Source organism: Solanum stenotomum, chromosome 3, assembly GCF_019186545.1.
Source record: "Solanum stenotomum isolate F172 chromosome 3, ASM1918654v1, whole genome shotgun sequence".
In the NCBI taxonomy this organism is placed as follows: Eukaryota; Viridiplantae; Streptophyta; class Magnoliopsida; order Solanales; family Solanaceae; genus Solanum; species Solanum stenotomum.
The window spans coordinates 56729465-56742830 of NC_064284.1; the positions used below are offsets into that span (position 1 = coordinate 56729465).

Genomic DNA, 13366 nt, shown 5'->3' on the forward strand with positions numbered 1-13366 from the left:
CAATAAATGGCTTATATACCAACGAAAATCAATGTAAAAACAAAGCTAAATAAGTTGATGATTGTAGTAAGTAATTCTGAAAGTTCCTTTTAATACTTATGAAGAATTTGTTATTTTAAACAGGCAATTACATGGATTACAATATTGAAGGAGTTGTGTATGATCCAACCACCAAATACGAAGGCTTGATTACAGCTATATCTTCACAATTGGGAGTGGACACAACAATTTATCATTTGGAACTGAGGTATTTCCTGAATGGTCCATCTCCACCAATGAAAATACATAACGATACAGGAGTGCAAGTTTATTTAGATCAAAAGAGATGCAATTCAGATTTCTTTTCAAAATATCCTTTATGTGTGGCATGTGTGGACAAAGCTATGGAATCCATTGAGTACCAAACAAATGTCCAAACAACACGTCAACATATTTTGGGATCCAACACACTATGTTTAACTAACATGGATCCAATTTTGGAAGGTTATATTGAAGAATCTGAAGAAACTGAAATAATTTCAAATCCTCAACACTATTTGGTGGCTGAGGATTAAGTTTATATAAACAAGCAAACTATATCGGAAGTTATGAAGCGATATGCATTTCTAAGAGAGTTTTGTTTCATTGCAAAAAGATCAAGTCCTACCTGGTGAGTTATTATATATGTTGATTTTAAAAATTATCAATATATTTTAACAACTTACCATGTATTAATATGCATGAGTTTTTGCAGTTACTATCTAAAGTGTGCTACAAAAAACTGTTCATGGGTTTTTAAATCCTCATGTTTGAATAATTCAAAGTTATTCAAAGTGAGAAAATTCTATGATACACATTCTTTGTCCATTGAAGGACCGGATTCAATCAAAGCGACAAACAACAAGTGGTGTGCTTGGGACAATGTTAGTTGAAAAGTATGTCGATTTGAAGACCGTTTACACACCAACAGACATACAAGCAGACATGCTAAGGATACATGGTATTTCATTGACATACATGCAAGCATGGAAAGGTAAAAAAAAAAAGCTCTCGAGACATTAAGAGGTGACCCTGCCGAATCATATGAAAAAATTCCAACATATCTATATATATTGGAGAAGACATATCCAGGGACAATTGTGAATTATAAAAAAAATAGATGAAAATCATTTTTTATATTCATTTACAGCTCTTAATGTAAGTATAAGAGGCTGGGAGTATTGTTGACCAATAGTAGTCATGGATGGTACACATTTAAAATCAACATACGAAGGCACAATGTTGATAGCTAGCACATTAGATCCAGGAGGTACTGTTTATACCATTACTGTAACTAGATTGATTTGTTTTATATATAAACAATATATGTTGTATTTATTTTGAAGATATTTGTTGTATAGGTTACATCTTGCCGCTTGCATACGGAATAGTTGATTCAGAAAATGATGATTCATGGTTATGGTTCTTTGAGAATTTTAAAAATGCATTCGGTGAAAGGGAAGATATGTGCTTTGTTTCCGATAGAAATAAGAGCATTTGAAATGCTACTGCAACTGTTTATCCCGAATTCAGACATTACGCATGCATATACCATCTATGGACCAATTTACTAAAAAAAACATACAGAGATACAAAAGAGGTTAGAACATTATTCTTCAGTTTAGCAAAAGCTTACACTGTTCAAGAGTTTGATAAATTGATGAAAAAAATGGATCAAATTCATCCAAAATACCGTGCTTATCTACAAAAAGCAAATTACGAGAAATGGTCACGCGCACATTCACCAGTAAAAAGGACTTGGACACTAACAAGTAACATTGCAAAGTCACTAAATAACGCTATTCTTGTTGGAAGAAGGCAGTGGTACCATTGTTGGAATTTGTTAGAAAAACAATTGAAGCTTGGAATGAGAAACAAAGAAGGTAGAAATACTACAACAACCTTGACAAGTAAATACAATGAAATGTTGAAGAACAGTAGAAATTGTCTCATCGTATACTTGTAAGTAATAACAATTCTCTACTATGCATAGTATGTTTTGGTTTTATTATTGATAATGCATGCTCTTAAATGAAGGTACGCGCATCAACAATACACCTTCATACCATTGCAGATGGTGCAAAGAGGTTTACGGTATGTCTGAATACACGAATGTGTAGTTGTGGCAGATTTCAACATGATGAGATCCCTTGTAGTCATGCACTTGTAGCGATCAGACATAGGAATAAACATCGCGATGATTATTGTTCAGCTTATTATAGTAATAAGAGTTATCAAGATGCATATGCAATACCAATTGAACCTTTGTCTTGTGAAAGCACTTGGGATGTTCCATCACATGTCTTGGAAGAGGTAGTATTACCACCAATTACAAGAAAGCAACCAGGCAGACCTCCAAAAAATGATCGCAAAAAGGAATTCACCGAAGGAGAGGGGAAGAAGAGGAAAGTAACCTGTAGTGAATGTGGTATAGTTGGGCATAACAAGAAGACTTGCCCAAAAAAAAACTCATGATAATTAGCTTTGTGGTATTTTTGTTGTTATTTTTATTTTGCAGTTATACAGTTGAACTATATTACTTTTATTAGATGTACTGTTTTTTTAATTTCATTACCTTATTTCAAAGTTGATTACTTTTTGTTATCTTGTTCATATTTTTGACTTCATAGTTGTTATAAATGGTTGTATATAGTAGATATCATAAACTCTTTTGGATTACGTGTTGTCACATATCCAGAAATATTGGTAAAAATGAACTTATTGGATGATATTCCGCTGTTGATTTGATATGGTAAATAAGTCAAATTCTTGGTAAAATTATGGTAAATAGGAACAAATTTATGGTAAAAATAAAGGATCATAATAATGGTGTGTATAGTAAAACAAATGTTTGCAGTTTACACCAACCTGAAACAATAAATTGAAAAGTATTAAATGTTAGTATATTAGTTTGGACGCTACAATAATTAATACTCAATTACTGTAAAATTGGTTTACTCTTGTTACAATTGGTACATAGCTTGGTATAAATGATGGTATATATAAAAACCAAATGTCATAATGATGATGGTATATTATCTTACATATGAACATACTTATATTAAAATGAGTGCATTAATAAATTATTTGGTGTAATTGGTGGTGTAAAAAATTACAAGTTTGACGATCTATGGTATATAATTAGAACCTCGTAAATAAAAATATGGTACATATTTTAGTGTATTTTAAGTATGTGAATTGGTGTAAATAATAATATGAAAAATAGTTCCTACATTTATTGATGGTAACCTGATAAAATCATAAATTTTAAAAATTGGTTTAAGGGTATGTAATCTTTGACTGTTTTTTTTTAAGTTTATTAAATGGTTAAAATATTGATAAAATACTTTGGTATTTCTTTGATTGTTTTTTTTAAGATCATTAAATGGTTAAATTTTTGGTAAAATACTTTGATATTTCAATAAATTGTTTATGACTACAATCTTGGTTAACACTGAAACCAAAAAAAAAAACACTCTGTTAAAAAAAAATTGATTTACATATGAAAGAAAAAAAATACAAAACTGGGTAAACACATTGGTATGTATACCAATCTGTAACTTTTAAAGAAATCCAATCAATCATATACAAGCATTTAGTATAATTTTTCAATAATGATAAAACCCAATTTATACCTAAATTTATACCAAACTCATACATGTACAAACCAAACTCACACTATAAATTTATCACAAAATTTAACCAAAAAAGCAACCAAATAAATGCATAATCACAGAATAAAGACAATATCCAACGAACTCAAGACCATAAACACAACTAAAGTACCATCCAAAATTACAAAAGAGATTCAAAATCATAAAACATTCATGAAATTCTGTCTTAAGAAATGACACTTTTTACTCTTTGACCCTCCGATTTGACCGACCACCTTGCTTAGAAGCTTCATCTTCACTAACAGATTCAGTATCAATTTTCATCTTTCCATATTTCCACAGTAATGCTCCAAATCTCAACCGAAGATTTTCAGCATTTAAACTCGACATAGATACGTTTCTATCTCCACGGCACACATATTCAGCAAAAGCACAGGTATACAGACCACAATCCCTATAAATATTACTCAATCAGCATAATTAGTACAATACATAGTATAATCAACCACAAAAAAAAACACATTATACTTACGTTGAATTGTCGCGTTATTGTGGGATGTTTTCACGATTACCATATACCAACGGATCACCAACTGGCCTTCCAGCATAATGCACATCTGTATTCCAGTCAATGTCTTTCCTTAAAGCATAATAATCAGTAGCAACTAGGAACAAAGGTATCATTCTAGATATTTTTTGAACCAAACTTGTTACTGCATTGATATGTTTAACCCCATAACCATTTAAAGAATCATTGTATAAACATTTTTTTCTTATGGAAAAAACAACCAGAAACCAGTGGAATGCAGCACTACTATTGACTGGAATGCATACATGATCAACATCCACCCATGGAGTATTAGCAAGAATTCTATCACCTCTTATATATTGTGCAACCTCATGATGTATACTAATCAAACTTTCATCTTTGTCATTGGTCTCCCACGCATCATGGATTTAAACTACCCAACTGATGAAAAAAGGGTCAGTAGTAGTAACTCTTGCACTATTATTGGGACCATACTTGTAAAACTTGCGAAGATAATACATTATCACATCAACATGCTGCATATCAAGTTTTATTAGTTAGCACCAAACAATAAAATAATATCACAACTTGATTGAAAGAATCACCATTATCTGATTATTACCTATTAGACTAGATTTAAAATTCTATGTTTGTGTCATTGTAACTATTAAACTATAATTAGGAGTCTATGTTTGTGTCAGTAGTTTATTTTCCTAATATACATACCAAAAACAACTGTCCCCATAGAACTAAATCACATATTTCAGTGACTACAATGAAGCCAATTTTACTTACCAATCACTAAAAATTACAACAAAAAATAAATATCAAATCTTACTTTAATATAGAGTTACACCGTAAGAAATTACCCAATCTCTCCAAGGCTGTCCTGGAGAAGCCAAAGGGTGAAACCAATCCATCAAATCCACCCTACCAACACCAAACTCAAAAGGAGGATCGATTGGATTTGAAGCAGCAGTGAAGAAATTGGTTTTCCTATAAAACAAAATGAGTAGTTATAGCATATAAAGTGAATGAATAAATGGTAAATACAATTACACAACAATACATACTTTCCATGTTTCTTGGACAATTTGCTATCAACCCATTTCTTAAAATGAAGGATAACTTCACTGTATATATCAAACCCCTTGTAATTTACAAAAGGATGCCTCCATAAACAGTACTTCACTGTGTTCACTGATGTGCCACCTGATTCACTTAAGTTTGTGTATGGTGATTGGGCATACTTTCCTGAAATCTTCGTACGAACATGTTAAACTGGTGAGATAAATGTGTTTTCACCCTCAATAACACCAAACTGATTGAACTTTGTTTTTCCAGCTTTAGCAACTCCAAAGGTGTGACACAAATATTTTCAGATTCAACTTCTACCAATAATGACACATATGTTTGTCCAGTTTCAAGAGCAACCAACTGTGATTCACGCATATTGGGCATAACAAAGTCATCCAATGTAGGAGTTTTTCTATTTATTTCAAAATCAACAGATACACCACCTATTAAGATATACAAACATCATTTATGTATCTATATTTTATGATATTTTAAACACAAACCAGAAATGAACTAAAAATAGTTATAAAAAATAGATTTAAGCTAACAAAAAAGAACTTACAATTGTTATCAAAAACATGATTACAAAACGAAGATGGTGTCTGGACACCACCTTTATCTCCACAATCTTGCAAATGTTCATTTTGGACATCAACATTTCCTTTTCTTTGATCCTCAACAACAACCTTAATGTTCTCAATAAAAATAAAATTTTGAGTCATTCAACTATTACAATAAGACAACAATATAGCTAATTACGGATATGTAATCAACAAGAAGAATAATATTTAAAATCAACACAAAGTATACACATTAACATTTATAATCGTCTTGATCTAAAAATTAGTTTATAAGCAAATAATAAGTCCATATATTAATAAGTAGACTAACCCGTTCACCACCTAAATCTTTGTTGGTTGAAACATCATTTGAAGAGATTTTAGCTCTTGAATGATATGTTTGAAAGATGAATCCATAAAAGCCTTCATTTCAACAAACTTAACATCTACATTTTTTTCAAATTTTTCCAACTCATTACGAACCTAACAAAAATTAAAATGACATTAATGTTTCTTCAACCAAAATTCTGACAGTAAGTAAATAAAATTTATAATCATACCTTCACAACTTCTTGGGCAATTTTCTGCAAATCCTTATTAAATGACAAACTCGGATCACTTCTAACTTTTTGTGCAGAACTATGAGGCAAATCTTTGACATTCTGTCGAACGACATAATGAGTCTGTAAATTCTCATTTTGCCTTACAGATCTATCACGTTTACTCTTCTTATTAAATGAAATATTTGTCAAAACAGTTATATTTTCCGCCTCAATGATAGCAAGTTCCTCATCCATGAACACAAGATCTTCAAATGTATACTAACACAATAATAATAAATTGTGAATATACACTACTCATAAAAAAGAAAATTAATTAATAATACAAAAGAACTTCTATTACCTGATTGCCGTATTTTATGAACATTCCTTTCTAGAGATGGTCAAAATATATCTTGTTTTTGGATATATCCCAATTGAATATTCTAGGCGTTCGATTGGATTTACGCATTGCAATTGAACCATCAACTTTGTTACAACATTCATAAAACCAAATTTGCAACACGAGCGGAAACCCTTCAAACTTCACATAATCTGGATCTTTTGCCATTTGACTCAATATGAAATAATGAAGATTAAAAAAGGAGAGATTGCCCCAGGGATACGTAATGTACTGTCCCGACTCAACACATAAGAAGTGATCTTTTGTTATATGTGACAATTGTGGTGGAGATGACAATATGAATGTACTAATGATATAAATCATAGACATATTAAAAAAGTCTTCTTCCTGAATCAACCCATCTTCTTTAAACACTCTTATGAAATTAGCTTTCAAAACCTTATCAACAACATTTGAAAAGTAACGAGAAAGTAACTTTGATGTACTATTCTGATCCTGATCAAAACCCATACACCCACCACACTTAAAATCAGTAATTACCAAAAATTCTCTAAGCCCAAAATGCATTTCTTTACCATTTATGTCAAACACAAACATGTCATCCCGATTGTTAGATAAATGATGAACAAGACTTCTAATAATCTGAGGTTGGACTTTCAATTGGGATAAGTCTAATAGATAACCAAAAGGAGACTCTTTAAACAAATGAACACTGCCAATTTTTTCAAGTAGCCTTGTTATATCAACAAAAACGTTGACATTAACGTAAGAACACCAACGCGATTGTTTTTTCTTGATCTAAAAATAATATATTAAAAATTAATAAATTATAATAGTCATAAAATGCAAAATTTATAATATAAGAAAAGAAATATTTGCATCAAAAAGTACATTACTAGAAAACGACGGTAAAAACATACCTTTAGTGGTACTTGTGTTGCTTTTTCCTTTTATCATTAATAAAACTAGTCAATTTTTTACTTAAACCATTCGTACCTTTGCTCACTGAACCCCCATCAACATTCTAGTTAATGTTACAAATCTTTCTAATAAGAACAAGATTCAACACTTGCATGTCACAAAAAAACATAAATTTAATCAAATAAATAAATACCTTTAAATCTTGATCATTATTTACTCTTAATCTTTTAGAGAGGGGGATTTCGTCCTCAAAATCGTTGTCATGTGGACAATGATCTTCTAGCAATTTTTCTTTACCCTTCGATTTTGTATCAGCCCCATAATCATATTTTTGTTGAACTTTGTAGGATGATGAAGAGTTGATAACAATACACTCATTAGATCTACCAAATGGTCTTGAACAACTAATCGGCGGGCTATCAATGACTACCACATATTTGTTAAGTCTAGGACTTTTACGTGGAGTCTTTTCCATCGAACAATGGTAATTTTTTTAGTTAGTTGGCTTGTGAAACGTTTCTGTGAAGAAGATTAAAGGTTAAGAAAAATGAAGAAGAATATGGAAGAGAAACCCTTTTGACTTCCCAAAATATTTCAAGATTTCTTGAAACTATAACTCCACATTGATAAGTACACCCCTTTCTTGGTAAAAAAACAGCTTTATCAAAAAAGAATAAACTAATTATGATCCCCAAAAGGTCCACTAAGCCTAAAAAAGGGAAAAAAAATAAAAATAATGAAACGTGTGTGTTTGAAACTGTTTAGGAGAGAGATTATTTGATAAATATTAATATCCTAATTATACTCCATATAAAAGTCACGAATTACTAAAAGTATGAGAGAGAAAAATCTGTAAAACAAAATTAAATTAAATACAAAAATGAAATGTTTTGTTATGTATGTAATTTAAAAACTTAGTTTGTAATTAAATACTCCCTCCGTCCCTATTTACTTGTCCATATTTCCTTTTTTAGTTGTCCCTATTTAGTTGTCCATTTTGACAAATCAAGAAAGGACAACAAATTTTTTCCTATTATACCCTTAGTTACACTTCTTGAAAATTGTAAAAGTGTATGTTGTTTCCCTCCAATTTATTTCACTTGAATTCAAATAAGTGGTTGTAATTTTGAAGTGAAAAGTTATCATAAGGGTAAAATTGTAACTTCACTGTGCTAATCATTGTTGCCTTAATTTGTGTGCCATTTCTAAAGTGGACAACTAAAAAGGGACGGAGGGAGTATAAGTATATTGATATTTTGTTAATAAAAGTCTTAAGTGGTATATTTCTGTAATTTTCACTTTTTTTTATAGTGTTTTGTTATATGAAGTGAAGTGTTGGCTAGATAAGAACTTTCATGTCCAGAAGATGAGAATATTGAGGTGGATGTATGAACATACAAGGAGGAGATAAATTACGAATGATGATAGCAGAGATAGGGTGGATTGACCTTGTAGTGGACAAAATCAATAAGGTGAGACTAAGATGGTTTGGACATGTAAAGTGGAGATCTGCTGATGTGTGTGAAGAAATGTGAGAGGTTGGAAGAGGATGCTTAAAGAAGGGTGAGGTATGCATAAGAGATTTTGTGGAGATGTGATTAAACGAGACATTACACAACTTCAACTACGAGGACATGACATTAGCTAAGAGGATAAGAGATCGCGAATTAGGATAAAAGTTAATAGGTAGTGAAGTGTCATCTCGCTCTCCTACAGGGTAGTCTTGGTGGATATAACATTTAGTACTATTCTCGTAGTTTCTTGTTCTTTGATTACTACTATTACTTGTTCTTGTGCTTCGTTTATCATATTTTTCTGATTTTATGATATGTTTCTCTTTATCTATTATTTGTTATGCCTTATTTTATCTCAGTATTGTTATTTTTCAAACTTCTTTGTTATGTATTACTTGAGAAGAGGATATTTCGAAAATAGTCTCTTCATCTCCATAAATAGAAGTAAGATTTGTATACACTTCATCAATTTCAAACTCCATCTATGAAATACACTGATTATGTTGTTATTTTAAATTAATTAATATATGTGCCAAATTCTAATAGGCCACATGAATATTTAAAATTGAAAAAGCCATCAAGTTAAAGATCATTAGTTTGAAGGGTAGTACTCTTGAGCCAAAACGATAAGGTGAGCATGTTTATAGATCAAAAGGCGGAAGGATAATATTTGTAAACCATTTTTCATATGTTAGAGATACTTTTAGCCCTTTTCTCATAAAAAAAAAATATGAGGTAAGTTATTCATGTATAAAATTAATACGGTATTTGATTTGCAATTTCAAGTTATGCATGTATTAGTAATCCAAGGATTAGTTATATGAGAAAATTTATGTAGTATTTTATGTAAGTATTAACTATGCAAGATTTAGTTATTAATGTATTAGTTATTCTTATGAGAAAATTTATATTATATTATTTTAGGTAGAATTTAGTTATTCATATATTAATTATTTCGTCTTCTATCATACATAAAATAATACATAAATTTTTCATAACTTATACATATATAATTAGTTACAAAAGTTTTTAAATTACAAATCAAATATGATATTAATTTTAAATATAAATCATATTTTATCTTCTAATCAACTACCAAACATATACTTTACTTATGGAAAATTTGATCTTTACTACTTGGTTATACCAACACAAGAATTTAAATATTCAGCACAGAAATTGACAGTCACCTGAACCACTATTCGTTGTAATCCAATTATTAGAACTCTATAAATTTAAGGATTCTCAGCACATGATTCGTTATATTGTGCAACTAACCCTACAAAACAATTGGGTAAGAAATCAATCTTAGAAGAAACTTAACAGGATCAAACTTGTAAGTATTTACTTATTTTGAAAATATATTTTTATCAGGAGTAATTTTTTTTTTTTTTTTAAAAACTTTTAGAGAATAGTATTTTCTATTTGAGTTAACAATTTAAAATGCATTTTATATCAATGTTAGAGTAGAATTTGTGCTTGGCTATGATTCAAAAAGTGATTTTGAGAAAAAGTACTACTAAAGAACCACCTTCTTTTTGGTTAGTATTCAAAAGTACTGTATATATTTTTTCTAGAAGCTTGATCAAATATCTTAATTTTTAAAAATACTTATTTATTATTATTAAAAAAAAAAAACACGTTTGGCCCAATCAAGCTACCTTTAATTTGTCCTTTAGAACCAAAATTCAGCAACCTACTCTTTGAGTAACAATGTAGAAAGTCATATCCCATGTTATTTAGGTCAACATTCTTGGTGTGCACCAATAAAATGACTAGGCAACTAGCAAATTGACCAAGTCACGCTCATGTTTTTTTTTTTTTTGGGGTCATCATGATTCATTATATTTTATACTAACTTCCATTATTGGCTCTTCATTCGTAACTTGTATTAATATAACTCTATGTCACAAACATCAACCACTTTAGTACTATATCATTTAAACAAATAAAAAAACTAATCTACCGACAATACCATAAAAACTAATAGATAAATTAGGATTAAATATGTTCCTCCACCTTATCCGTTCAAATAAAATAGCCGATGATCGATCATAGAAATAGAAATAGAAATGAAGTATTAATCCTGGTCAACTCGATCTTGAGACGCCTTACACCTCAACACAAATATACAAAGTATGTGTCCGGATGCTTCGAACAATATCAGAAAAACTGAAATAGTTCATCATCACTTAAAAAAAAACATCAAAATTAATAAGTTGTATATAAACATATATCCTTATTCTTACACGTCAAGACAAAGACACAATTTATACATTTCATTTACAAAAATCTAAAGAAATATATATATTATTAGAACTAGTACTAGCTTAGCTCAATTATCCTTGTCTTTGAGCATTTGTTTAGCAGCTCTAATTTTTCTCTTCTCCTCCAAATGCAATTTGACATAGTAGTTAAGGAAGAAGAAGAGAATAGCACCATTGAGTACTGAATTGAGAACCCAAGCACCAATTCCATTACATCCACCTCTTAAGAAATGAAGCAAAAGTACTCCAATATGACAAATTACATTACAACTCAACAACACAATTTGACAGTGATTCACAAAATGAAAACACTTACTGGGTAATCCAACAGCAGTCCAAAATCTGTAACCATAAACCACTGAGTAAATTGATGTTGTCAAAATTATACCAAGAACTTGAAACGATTGTGAGAATTCAAGCCATAAAAATGACATGAAAATTAGAATTGAGTGATTGAATAGCTGATAGAAGGAGAGTTTACGACGACGTATGATGGTGAAAAACGTACGCAAAGTGTGAAGGAATCGAGATAGGTAGAAAATGTATGACCAGAAAAAAACCCGACCCGATGGGCGAGTACCGATAGGGAAACAGAGCAGCCATTGAAACGGCGTCGTTTTGTACCTACGCCAGAACCAGCGTGTATCACGGATCTCTGCCGCCGCGGAGAGGAGGATTCCGGCGAATATAGTAAACGAGATCAACGCCATGGAAAGAGAGTGAACGGCAGGGATCGGACCGAGAGGAAGAGGACGACGGTGACGGAAGACGAGTAGGAGGAAGAGATGGAGGAAAACTGATAAAATAATGTAGGACGATATCGATATGAACAGGAAAACCCACGTGTTGCCCCATGATTGGCTATCAGTCCATCGGAATCCGACGATTGAAGGATGTTCAGAGAGGTAATAACGTAGGGTTTGAATCATCCTAGTTTCAGTCATATGGAGAAAAAAACTGATCTAACAACAAAATATCTTCTCTGCCGGGACCGTTGCCAGGGCCGGAATTACGCCGGCGAAGATCAGTATTGTTTTGTTTGATTATAATTAATAATTTAATTGAATTGAATTGAAAAGTTAGATGATGAGATAATAGATGATAGTGGAAAAATAAAGGAGGAGGTCAAAATTGGAATAGCGGTGAATGAGCAAAACCCAAGAGCTTTCTGTACCTCTGCTCCTTTACCAAACTCCCTTATTTATATATGATGATATGAACCAGGGATACCATGTACTATTGTAACCTTCAAGACTAATAAGGACAAAATATAGGAATAAGATTTTTTTTTTTTTATGCATAAAAAACATTATGGTATGTTGGAACTTGGGATGATGAAAATGGACGGTTTAAATACAAAATAAATGGAGTAGGGGTTTTTTTTTTTTTTTTTTTTTATGGGTGTTGGTTCGGTTCAATTATCGATTTAATTTAAATATTTTTAAAAATGCTAAATCAATAAGATATTTTTTTATCGATTTTTCGTTTATCGTTTGGTTCTTAACGGTTCGATTTTCGATTTAACCAATAAAAAATTAGTTATAAAATAAATATATGACTTCTCTAACAAATTTGACACGATAAGACAATAATGTAACTTTACAAATGATCATAAAATAAAAACAATAATGACTAACATGAAAAGAACTATACAAATGTAACACAAAGAAAATTTAAGAGAAACAAGGTTCTTATTTTATGTTTTGATATTTTTTTATAATGTGAAGTTGTGAATTTAAAATAACTGTAAAGTGTGAATTGAAGGCTAAATGACAAAGACAGTAACTCGTAAGATATTGAGATTAATATTTAATATTTATCTACATAATATTTAATATTTATCTACATATAAAAGTAGTAAATTACTATGGTCTTAACTCGATAAATTACTACAATCTTAATAAGTTATCGAGGAAGTAATCTATTATTGATAAATCAATAATTTTTCTTATATGAGTTACAG

The 13366-nt window shown here is 30.6% G+C and overlaps 1 protein-coding gene across 1 annotated transcript; it reads right to left on the reverse strand.

Moving 5' to 3' along the window:
• Positions 1–11418: 11418 nt before the first annotated feature.
• LOC125860053 (elongation of fatty acids protein 3-like) lies at positions 11419–12634 on the reverse strand. Its single transcript, XM_049539952.1, has one exon. It carries the CDS (start codon positions 12345–12347, stop codon positions 11472–11474), a length of 876 nt encoding a protein of 291 aa, XP_049395909.1. The 5' UTR covers positions 12348–12634; the 3' UTR covers positions 11419–11471.
• Positions 12635–13366: the final 732 nt, after the last annotated feature.

Coding starts and splice junctions, on each gene's coding strand:
- LOC125860053 (XM_049539952.1), bottom strand. CDS start 12,347: ATGACTGAAACTAGGATGATTCAAACCCTACGTTATTACCTCTCTGAA.